We start from the raw sequence: 11590 nt of genomic DNA, 5'->3' as shown, positions 1-11590 counted from the left end.
TCTTCGATATCAACGGTTGTCACAAACGGCGCTCCGGTTTCCACTCCCCACAACGATTCCGCGTTGCACGACGCTGACGGCTCGCAACGAGTGCAACAGATGCCCACACGTGATTCGAGCCATAGTATTTTGGGTAAGTACAATCCTCTTTTTTCTACAAATCCATATATTATCCATTTCTACTATCCGGAACAATTAAATACTGTGCGGTAGCAGACTTACTTACTTTTTAGTCATTATTTCGAACGATACAGAACCTTGAACACTAAACGCAAGCTGAACAAAACCCCGACGGTTTTCATTGTTTGACAAGTGGAGTAGTAGAGACTGTACATAGTTCGGTCACTTCTGAGGAGAAAAATAAGAAATGCATTCTACAAATGTAAATTGAAAGTCGTTAAGTTTCGCTCGCTTTCGTAATTCGCCGCGGTCGCGCTACGAGCGCTAAGATTACGGAGAAACTTGCTAACTTCGCCCGCATCGACAAAAGGGCGCGCGAGAAGCTCCTGCCGTGGATATCGGTACCACTGTTCGTCGTGATATTTTCGGTTTTAATGGGTTTTAATTCCCAAAAGGATTTCTGTCCTGGAGCAGAAGCTAAAATTAGCAGCTCGGGAAAGGTTGGCGGTAATCGGTGACTTGCTCCCGTATGCTTTGGTCGGGTATGAAATAATGGTATTATTCTTTGAAATAGCGCCATCGTTCGTTCGGAGTAATTATTTTATTGATGTATACATGTACTGTTACAGATGAAAATGTAAAAGAAACGCAGCCTCGCTATCGATTCTATCTTATACGATATTGGTACTCGGTCGATTAAGTGCTCCTACTAAATTCGAAAACGTGTGGTATCGTTAGACGCAATAAATTTTCCGCAGCGAGGAGACACCCGATGTCCCATGTTCTTCTAAAAAGTTCAACATGTTGCACACGGCTGTGGAACGAATGCAATTATCGTAAGTATAAGAGAAACAGAATCGTTTTCTTTTTTTTTTTTATCAATTCTGCCGTTACCGTAGTCTCAATGCAAGCATTACCTTGCCTGTCGCCGGAGTTCATGAACATATTGACGATCGAGAAACGTTTCATTCGACTGAACGTTTTTAAAAATTTATTCACCAGTTCCGTGTCGTTAGGCTTGCAAAAATGCTGCTCCATGCAACGCAAAATGGTACTGAACATATTTCCGTCGAGTTCATTACCTAGAACTAATGTAATTTGTTAGCGAAGAGGTTTCAGGATTTGATTTACATATACAGTACCAACTTAGCTCGTTGCCAGTACCAACCTAAAACTAACTTATCGACGTTCAATGATCGCAACAACCGTGCGCGCACCTCTAAATCATCGTTCTTCAATGACCGCCATATACGCATGAATTCGTACGCATTTTCGACATTATCGAAGGTCTGCAATCATTATTAATGTTTACGTATCATATTTGGTCATTTTAATCGCTGGCAACGTACCTGTGGAACATGTTTTTCCGGATTACTAGTTTTACTTTCACATTTATTCGCCACTTGAATAGTTTTCGGGGCGATAATGTTCGGTTCGTAATTTTTATTAGACTTTTTAACGGCCGACTTCTTAGCTTCGGACGTTTTACTGTTATTTGTTGGTTTTGCATTGCAATTATTATTATTATTATTCGAGGTTGTTCCGTTCGATAGAATTTTGTTCTTCGAAATATTATTGTTGTAGGGCTCGTTGGGCAACTCTTCGATAATGACCGAACTATTTTGTTTAGAAGGCGTCGGACATGAGAAAATTGACTTCGGATTCCGAAATAAATGCGGACTCTTATTTTCCTGCGTAGAATTAGATACATTGGCTGCTGAATTTTTCTGCGACTCGGATATCTTCGTGGAGCTATTTCTCGCTATCGCTTTCGGCTTGTCGTTTTGAAGGCAGTAATCGGCTCTGAAGTGCGGCCTGGGCCTCAGATTCTGCGAAGGCCCTGGGGCCCGATCGCAGAAACATATGTTGCTTCCAATATTTAATTTCGATTCGAATTGTTCGCTGTAATTGTTATTTGTTTCGGTTTTGTCGACTCGACGCGGTTCCTCGCGTTCGGCTTCGCTTTGTTCGACGATGGCCATTCTACGAGTACCGAATCAGGATTAATTCGCATTTTGTACATAACGTATCGAAATACATTTTGATACAACTTCGTACCTAACTTTCCTGGATTCGCAAGGTTTCCTTAACTTTTTCACCCCGGCTATAGCGGCGGGATTGGTCGGCTCCAATTTCAGAACAGCTTCGTAGTCGGCCAATGCCTGTATATCAATTAAGTTTTAACGGTAACTGTTACGATATTTGCGTACGTGAACAAACCGCATGGTAATTCGATACCTCGGATGACTTTTCAAGATGCTCTAAAGTTACGGCTCGCCGTAGCAAGGCTTTTATGTTTCTGCGATCCGTGTCCAGCACAAAGTTGCAATCGTTAAGGGCGTGTTCGTAGCGTCCGAGTTTGATAACTGAAAAGACGAGAATAAATGAGTTTGTTACCGATAGGACGGACACCGTTACTAATTCTAATGGTCGGATAAGCGTTTTACATGTTATCGCACGATTATTGTAAGTGGTCGGAGTCGGATCTATTTTTATGCCAGTATTATAATGTTCGAGAGCCTCCTCGTAATCTCCAGCCTTGAAAGCCTCGTTTCCCTTTCCTCTTTCTTGCTCCGCCATGACGCTCAATTCGGTCCCGGTTAACGACGCTAATAAAATCATGCACCCATATTTTCTTATACCGTCTAATCTATGAAACCTTACTCGATGTTATAAAGTTTGTTAAAAAAAAAAACAAAAAAAAAATAGCCGGTTTCGCAACTCACATTTGTTTATAATCGTTTCCTTATTGAGTCTCCGTTTCTCCAAATTCTCCTTTTGCTTCTGCTGCAGCCTTTTAGTTTCAATCTGCCGTTGCTCGTCCCGTATATCGATCTTATTTAATTCAGTGTCCACATCGTATTTATCCCATGCCGCGTAATCGCACGAGGAAATGCGTTTTGCTCTATTAGAAGCTTTCGAGCGCGTTACCGTGTTTCTCTGATTAAATTAAATTAGATCTCTAAGTTTATGCTACGTTCGTAACGAAACAAAAAGTGATGCGGCAGAGTGCGGGTAGTTATATAGAAGCCAGCATGTAATAATAATTAACGAAAGATATACGGTAACATATGAGCGATACTTTTACGGGTTCATCCTTAAATTGCCTAATATCGGGTTGAGGGACAGGTTCCACCGTTAAAGTATTTTTCCCCTCCTCGAGATCTTTCTCCCGTGATTGCATTTCGGACGTCCAGTGATTAATGTCTGTATCAAGTTCATTGCATTCGGTCGGGTCTAACATGTTTCGCGTTAGAACGGGTTCAGATTTTCTTAGAATTATGCTCGCCGGCTTAACAACGGCCAGACGTTCTTCCGCGTGTCTCGTTAAATCAGGGTAATACCCTTCTTCGCCGGACCTATTTATAAAACACCGCACCTGCACTTACTCTCGGCGCACTCGTTTAACGCGGTCGCTACTATATGCATGCATGATACTTCGCTTATAAAGAGAATCGTGCGAACGCGACGCGAGCGTTCGAACGTTTCGAATCGGAGCGATTGGAAAAAGGTGCGACGATTGCGAGGTGCCGGTGAGAAAATAGATTGCAAGATTTCGTTTTCGTAGAATCGAAAACCGCGCGGAATTTCGATCTCGACTTACCGCAGTATCGTTACAATGCGCTCCAACGTTTTCCCATTTGCGCATCCGGAGACGTGCTCGTACGAGAGATGCTCGACCGGTATACCGTACCTTTCGAGCAGAGACTTTTTCTCCGGTCTCGAGGCGCGGACGAGCTCCGTATCGTTCTCCTCGTCCATGTTGCCAAACAAAATATCGCGTCGGTGGTAAAAGGAATACAATACCCTTCTGTTAGAACACGGTTAACACCGTTGCCATGGCCACCGCGCGGAATTATCAATCTTCCACGGTTTTATCCGCGAGGACACACCGACTCGACTGGTAATGCAGGGAGGTTTCCTCATGATGCGTTTCCAACGAAACTTTGGCCAGACACAATGCACAGTGGCGTGTGCATACGGCACACGTTCGATTATTCGCGTCGCGCCGTCCGGAACGATGCACCTAATCTTCGGTTAGTTCGAGACCGAATGTACGAATGCTCGAACGGACGGGCACAATAATCCGGGTGTCCTTGCGCGTCGTCCGTTCTCAGATACGAAAGTTACGGAACAACGAGGAACGCGCGAAACGTTTCCGTAAAAAAGACGCACGGATGCGTCGAACAGGGCCATATCCGCGGTGCAGCGTATCATTTGGCAGGGCAGCCCCTACGTAGACCGTAGATCGTCTCCGAAGGGGGGCGGAGGGTTCGACTCGACGACGAGTTCGACTCGATTGTTATCTGAAATTATCATCGGTGAAAAGCTTGTCCGATCCGATAACGATAACGCGATAATTCGAGGCACGGTACCTCGGACGGGCCAGAAGTTATTGTGCCCATAAAGAGAAAAGTGTTCCCGTAGTTACCTGTAGCCGCGGACACGCGCTTGCATACTAGGCGCTCGCGCATCGGTCTCCGCTTACCTGTTAACACGCCAGTCACCTTGTAGCGTGGAGCGTGGAGCGGTACGCCATGCCGTGGTCGGAGCCTGCAGTGGGCAGCAGACTGGAGAGTGCGAGTGCATATTAGACGGCGCGAGCCGCTCAAGCTCGAGCATTCGCCGGCGAGCGCTCGGTGAGATCGGTGCCAAACAGTTGTTTCCGCGTATCGCGTGGCTCGGGTCCGGCTCGTTTTTCCAATCGCGTATACAACAAGATTTCTCCGTGTATCATAATTCTCCTTCGTATATTCTCGTATTCCGTGTTATTCCAGTATTTCGTCCTCGCCTCGCGTTGTTTCGCTATAGAGCGAAAAACAATAACGTGGGAGTTGTACCGCTGTGGAATTCTTCGTCGAGTGAATTTCTTATCGCTAGTAGATATCAGGTATTTATTTATGCGTGCTTTCGTACGCTCGCGCTACCTCGAGTCGGATCACATGCTATTATTGCGGCCGGCTCGACTCGTGCAAACAAGGGGGGCCATGTCCTATGCCGCTCGAGATGTTTGCGCGTCGACGGTCGACCTTCTGGAGGCCGTATCGATACCGAAACCAAGCACGGGCCCGGCCCCCCCGTCGCACGAATCTCGAGTCGATCTCGATAACGTATCCACGATCGATTATTCTCTTCTCCTCTCGGGGCTCTTCTCGCCTGGCGCGTCTTCGCGGCCGCCTGCAACGTTCGCAGTTGTCGCGCGATACGATACGATAAACCGTGACAAAGTGTTCAACGTGTGTATAAACGGAATATAGAGAACCGTCTGCCGCATTGTTCGCGAAGAAAACGTTTAATTGCACGCGTCGGCCGCGCGCGTTACCGCTGCTGACACACGTAAACACCCCGGCCGATCCGTGACTACGCACGGAAAACATTTCAATACCGCGGCGATAACGAAAAACATCTGTCGCAGAGGACACGAGTCGCGCGGTTTCCAATACGATCCGTGTGATCGAGCGGCAAAGTCAATTAACCTTATCTAATCTCGCGGTTTGAATCGAAAGGAATGAATCATGGACCACCCGATATTATTACGGGAATGTCTCGCGCGAACAATATATTATCGCTTCGCCGATTTAGCTCGGGATAACGTTAAACGCGAATAGAAACGTTACTTGTCGTTTCGGTACGTGATTAAGTACGAGAGTGCGCGCGCGCGCGCGTGCGAGCGAGCGCGAGTAGTTCGAACGGTTCCCGGTGAAAAAAAGTGACATTTCAAGCGAGCCGGGTGTCTTAATCAACGGCGTTCGCGCGCGAACCAGTGATTTGTCGTTCATAACGTTCGACGGGAAAAACCGCGGATCGAAAAGAACTCCCCCCGACGGGGAAGAAAAAATTGGCGCGGCGCGACGCGACGCGACGCGACGCAGGAATTGCAAGAGAGCACGTGGGCGGTGCTCTCTCGGAGTCTAGTTCTCCTGCGCCGTTCGCCTTCCAGTATTCGTCTGCCCGTCCGAGGGAGCGAGTGGTACTTCGGCTGGCGAGAGTCGCGGTCGGCGAGAGAGTGCGCGCGCGCGTCCGTCTTCTCGCGTACACACCAGCGCGCGTCTAGCCTCCTTTTTTCCCCTTTTCGTAATCCGAACGGGGCGACCGACGTCGGCGGCGCCAAGCGAGAAGAGAAGATGAGGAGAGGGAGGCCGTCGACCCGTTATAAATGGAACTAGCAAGACAGCATTTCTTGAATCGTTTCTTGTGTTATTATTCGCAGCGTGTCGGCGCGCGGGCCCGCATGTTTTCCCGCGACGCGACCGGAACGCCGCCGCACGACGACATTTAACCGGCTGCGGCCTGTGGTGTTCAGTTCGGAGAGGTTGCAGGTTGCTGCTGTGGACGGGAGCACGAGCCGGCGTACGTGGAAAGTGAAGTTTTCGAGGGGATACAAAAAAGAGAAATCGGACGAGCGAGAAATCGAGGGACCAGAAAGTGGCGTTTTCAACGACGCGGCGCGACGAACGGGCCGAGTTGTGCGCGACATCGTCGTCGGCCGAGAAACTTTCGGGCGCGTCATCGAAGTGCCACGGGATCCGTCCGCCGGACGGGAATCGGAAGCGCGGCAAGTGTCCGGGAAGTATTTAATGCGCGTCGCGTGTGTCGAACGGCTTCGGACTGCACGGTTGGGAGTCGTTTCGGTTCGCTGTGACGATACTACTCGCGCGGAGATATCGATCCCGGAGCGCGCGTTTCGCGACGGGGCCCCGCAACCGTCGTGAAGTGAATCGCGTTCGAGCGACGTATCGAAACGGATCGACGCGTTGTCGCCTTTGGGGAAAAAGGTGGTGGCTCTCGCTCGACAGAGTTTGTCGCGCCATCGAAGAGCGCGCGTGGAGGGAGCGCATCGCGGATTCGCGTACGCCGCGAAGCTGCTGTCCCTACGGTTCGAGGTGATTAGTGGAAGCGGAACAAGCAACCAACGTTACCGGTGCTACTGGTTGCCTCGCAGTCCGAGCAAATAGAAGCTCGACGGAGGAGCAAATAACACAGTCATCGATCGTAATCGACCTTTTTATCGTCGTTACAAAACCGTTGACTCGCGGCGCGACGCGGTATGCATAGGAAGAGGAAGGTGGTACGAAAGTTCCGTCGAGTTTGTTATCTGCCTGGGTAAATATTCGCCTCCGTAGAGAACCGTGCCGTCCCGACGTGTTCGTATTGTGGCGCGCCAGTGTTCGTTTTACCCATAAACCGTCGCGCGTTCTCTGTTCTCTCGTGTGCGCGTGCGCGATGTAAATGCAACATTAACGTCTTTAAAACGAAATGAACGCCGCGTAGAGTGAAAACCGCAACGGGAACAGTGTCAATTGGAGAATATATAATGTGCAAGCGAGGCTCGGACGACACCTAACATCCACGTCTGATGACAAACGTCAACAGAATCAGGGTGGTCGTCCTCGGCGGCCCCAGAGTCGGGAAGTCAGGTAATTTCAAGCTTCTATTCGTATTCTCTGTTTTCTTACCGCTCGATAAGATTATTGGGTTGGCAACTAAGTAATTGCCGATTTGTTCGATGAAATAAAAAATTTCTTTTTTTACTTGGAACGAAGTTTAATCGGTAATGTATTTTCCATTTTGTTCGATGACCTTTTGCCATCTCTCTGACAACTTGAAAATTCCACGCTCGTAGAAAGTCTGATTCTTTTCGGATTAAGCTTATCTCTATTTATATCCAGCCATAATTAGAATTTGTATCGAAGATCTATGACGCTTTAAACTTATATCAAAGATTAAAGATTCGAATTAAATTTGAACTTCTGGTAGAATGCATTCCAATTCGAGTTTCTATCTAGCTTATCGTAACCGGAATTTGTATTAAAAATCTATTGCTATTAAAATTCCTATTAGAACGAATTTCCTATTTTATATTATTCCTATAGTATATATATTATTTCTATTGGGTTGGCAACTAAGTAATTGCCGATTTGTTCGATGAAATAAAAAATTTATTTTTTTTACTTGGAACAAAGTTTAATCGGTAATGTATTTTCCATTTTGTTCGATGACCTTTTGCCATCTCTCTGACAACTTTAAAATTCCACGCTCGTAGAAAGTCTGATCGTTTTCTGAGTTCAGTGAGATTTTACAGCGTCATCATGATTAAAAGTTTTACCACGAAGGGAGTTGTCCAGGGATCGAAATAAGTGGTAATCCGATGGCGCGAGATCAGGGCTGTATGGTGGGTGTAACATCAATTCCCAACCAATATCCATCAATTTTTGCCGAGTGGACAAAGACGTGTGCGGCCTAGCATTGTCCTGCTGGAAAATGCCACCTTCACGATCGACCAATTCTGCTCGCTTTTCCTTGACCGCTGCATTCAATTTGTCCAGTTGCTAACACTCACGGATAATAAAAAATAACATAATAATAATAATAATAATAATAATTTTATAATATAACATTTACGGATATCATAAAAATGGGAATGAGAGACATCTATAAATGAAATCGGCAATTACTTAGTTGCCAACCCAATATAATGCCGCGCGCCCGGCGCTGTCACCATTTTCCGAATGTTCTCGTTCTCTGTATCGTATACTTTATTTGTTGCTTCGAGTCCTCGCGCAGCGAACTTTTTCTCTTTTCAGATTCGAAACCGTTGCAAGCAATTTCATTAGTCGAACATTAAATTCTGATTGTGCGTACACGTTATTTGCGCACGTAACAGAACTTTCATGAACGATTCTTTCTAAAGTGAAAATTCTGTTCCTTCTTGTTAATTGCAAAATTGAATTTCTTATAAGACGTGTACATAAATAATTGAGCCGTTTATTTTGAAAGTGGCATAAGTCACTTCTTTTTTTTTCTTTTTTTTTTTAAATGAAAAGATACCGTTCGATTGTAATTAGCGTTACCATTAACTCGATGTTTTTTGAAAAAGTGACTTATGCCACTTTCAAAATAAACGGCTCAATTCTCTCTCGTTAAAATTGATTTTTACGCACTCCAACGTTTTTCTATCAAATAGAATAAGCAAAATTCGGAGAAAATATTGAACGCGTTCAACGAAGAACGTGATCTTCTCACGAAGTTTATTCGAACGTATAAACGCGATTATACCGTCGCAGATCACGAAAAAGTATGTCCCACGGTACTCGGACAAACGTACGTCGACGAGGTATTAATTATTATGGACGGTACTAATATTGTGTCATGTAAAGCATGTAATTTCTGCACGTCCATCTAATACCCCAACGACGGATTGAATGAAAGTGCCGTTAAGATGAATACGTATAGTCTTTGGTATAATACAGTGCATTAGTTAGCTCCGACAGTCGTACGACGCGTACAAAGCGAGTAAATGAAGGCAATAAGATAGTTCACCGACCCCGAATTAATCCTATTAATAAGCCGCGGAACTGATACCATGAATAAACGTGTAATTTCTCCGTTGCACGGACCGTGTCACCGTTTTTTTTTTGTTCGTTTAGATCGCGATTAATTTTCCGTGTATTTTTGCAATTAATGTCGCGTTATTAAAGCTGCTAAACGCATACTTTTTGCGATGAAATTTCGTAAACGAAAAACACAAAGATCGTAATACGTATCGCTCGGAACTTTCATTGGTCAATTATCCAGATTTCTTGAACAAGCGACAGAAACGACGCGTGTAAATACAACCGCGCACCTCTGTAAATTCACGCTATTGCAGTGCGCGATAACGATTCGATAAAAGCTCGTTCGAAATTGCAAATTCAGCGACTCACAATTTTAAGTATGTTATCGCCGCTTTTATTGCAGCCGTATCAGTGAAACGCTATTATCAGTAACCCGATCTCCAGATTATCTCGGGTCTCGGTCTGGATGATATTTTGATACTTAACGGCACGGAAGTGCACTGCTACAAGTGCTCCCAGGTTTCTCCGAGCCGATAGTAATGTTATTATCGTGTCAACTGCTCGGAAATTGGACAATTTTTACTTTTCTTTTAAAACGCGAGTGTCCGTTAAATAGACGATGTTACTGATCGCAAAAGGAGCAAAACGAAACAGTTCTTAATTCATCTTTCGGTACGGTATTCGACTGTTCGATCTACTCTCGGAAAACTTGGAAAAAGCTAGATACGTTTCACTTTGATCTTCGACCGATTCTTAATTATAGCCATGCTCTACTACTATTGGGAAACTAGTAACTAAAATTATCTGAAAAATTCGATATTTCTCTATCGAGATCTAGTGGTGTCCCATATTATCTGTGTTTATGTGGGTGCAGACAGATCGATTACCTGGCTTCTCTTATAGGAATTTTAGCAACATTTCGTTCATCCGAATTAACCTCTGTTATACGAATCCTTATCCGAGCCTCTGTTACACGAACTCTTATCCGAGACTCTGTTATACGAACTCTTATCCGAGTCTCTATTGTACGAACTCTTATCTGAGCCTCTGTTATACGAACTCTTATCCGAGTCTCTATTGTACGAACACTTATCTGAGCCTCTGTTATACGAATTCTTATCTGAACCGTTGTTATACGAGCCCTGGGTCTCTGTTAGATGAACCCTCGGTTTTGTTTCTATTATGTGAACCCTTAGCTGAGTCTCTCTATTAATGCGAACCCTTACATGAGCCTTTGCTATACGAACACTTACCAGACTATTTACTGTACGAAACCCTGATCGATCCTCCATCATACGAGCCTGTATCTGAGCCTCTATTACAGAAACCCTTAACTCACTTATTATACAAACTCTTAACTCACCCTCTACTATATAAACCCCATAAACTCACTCACCCTCTATTATACAAATCCCTTAACTCACACTCTATTATAAAAGTCCTATAAACTCACCTTCTATTATATAAACCATATAACTCACCCTCTATTATACAAGCCCCTTAACTCACCCTCTATTATACAAACCATAACTCACCCTCTATCGTACGAATCACTACCAACGTGCTCTCTGATTAGAACAAATAAAAGCTAGACATGGGAATAGATAGCGAGCGCTTCTCTATTATCCGAACTGTCTAGTTATCGCACAAAGTGGCGCGGTGTTAACAACAGGCGATAGAGACAACAGGGCGAGCCTCCACTGTCCGGCTACCGATATTTTCGCGGAGTAACTAGAATAATTTGACGAGGTCCGCCTTTTTCGTTCTCGCACGGTCGTCGCGACGCGACGGTTCTCCATCGGCCCCGGCGCGGTTCGGCGCGACTCGGCGCGCGGAGTACGAGGAGCGTTTGATCAGAAAGCGGATATTCCCGGCGCGCGGGGGAATCCGTAAAAGTCGTGAGAGAGCCAGTGTCCTGCTGGGTATAATAAGGACCTCCGTGGACGTTATCGGATATCACATGAGAGTGGTCAGCAGGTCGTTGAGCTACGAAAAATCCCGGCACGGCAGCGGCAGGTTGCGAGATCTGGACATCCGATACATCCGTTCTGTTACCGAGCGGGCTCGCTCGCTCTCCTCTCTCTCTCTCTCTCTCTCTCTCTCTCTCTCTCTCTCTCTCGGTCCCTGCATGCCGA

The 11590-nt window shown here is 45.7% G+C and overlaps 2 protein-coding genes across 5 annotated transcripts in view; one reads left to right on the top strand and one right to left on the bottom strand.

Annotated features, from left to right (window-relative positions):
• Positions 1 to 702: 702 nt before the first annotated feature.
• On the bottom strand, positions 703 to 4117 carry Spag1 (Spag1 axonemal dynein assembly factor). Of its 2 annotated transcripts, XM_033466414.2 has the most exons (10): positions 3725 to 4117; positions 3203 to 3479; positions 2847 to 3060; positions 2568 to 2729; positions 2359 to 2486; positions 2179 to 2282; positions 1470 to 2103; positions 1289 to 1409; positions 1038 to 1208; positions 703 to 934 (listed from the first exon to the last, which is right to left on the bottom strand). In XM_033466414.2, the coding sequence occupies exons 1-10, from the start codon at positions 3880 to 3882 to the stop codon at positions 855 to 857; spliced, it is 2049 nt and encodes a 682-aa protein (XP_033322305.2). In that variant the 5' UTR covers positions 3883 to 4117; the 3' UTR covers positions 703 to 854. The 2 variants fall into 2 exon arrangements, with proteins under 2 accessions (XP_033322305.2, XP_033322304.2); XM_033466413.2 differs by lacking the exon at positions 3203 to 3479.
• Positions 830 to 11590, top strand: part of LOC117218201 (ras-related and estrogen-regulated growth inhibitor) — a 101127-nt gene continuing 90366 nt past the window's right edge. Inside the window, exons 1-2 of one of the 3 annotated variants that reach the window (XM_076520592.1) lie at positions 830 to 956; positions 6332 to 7538. In XM_076520592.1, the coding sequence (XP_076376707.1) occupies positions 7478 to 7538 (61 nt within the window). In that variant the 5' untranslated portion in view covers positions 830 to 956; positions 6332 to 7477. Of the gene's footprint in view, positions 957 to 4738; positions 5012 to 5162; positions 7539 to 11590 lie in introns of those variants that run through there. The other 2 variants (XM_033466416.2, XM_033466418.2) reach the window with 2 other exon arrangements.

This window comes from Megalopta genalis, chromosome 3 (genome assembly GCF_051020955.1).
Source record: "Megalopta genalis isolate 19385.01 chromosome 3, iyMegGena1_principal, whole genome shotgun sequence".
Lineage (NCBI taxonomy): Eukaryota > Metazoa > Arthropoda > Insecta > Hymenoptera > Halictidae > Megalopta > Megalopta genalis.
Note: the sequence above shows the minus strand (reverse complement) of the source record. Positions and strands in the feature narration are given on the sequence as shown.

What these genes read in the sequence shown, in the direction of transcription:
- Spag1 (XM_033466414.2), bottom strand. Translation starts at nt 3,882, where the DNA reads ATGGACGAGGAGAACGATACGGAGCTCGTCCGCGCCTCGAGACCGGAG. An exon ending in GGAAACGATTATAAACAAAT is followed by an intron (nt 2,730 to 2,846) that starts GTGAGTTGCGAA and finishes TGATTTTATTAG; the next exon opens with CGTCGTTAACCGGGACCGAA. An exon ending in ATCTTGAAAAGTCATCCGAG is followed by an intron (nt 2,283 to 2,358) that starts GTATCGAATTAC and finishes ATTGATATACAG; the next exon opens with GCATTGGCCGACTACGAAGC.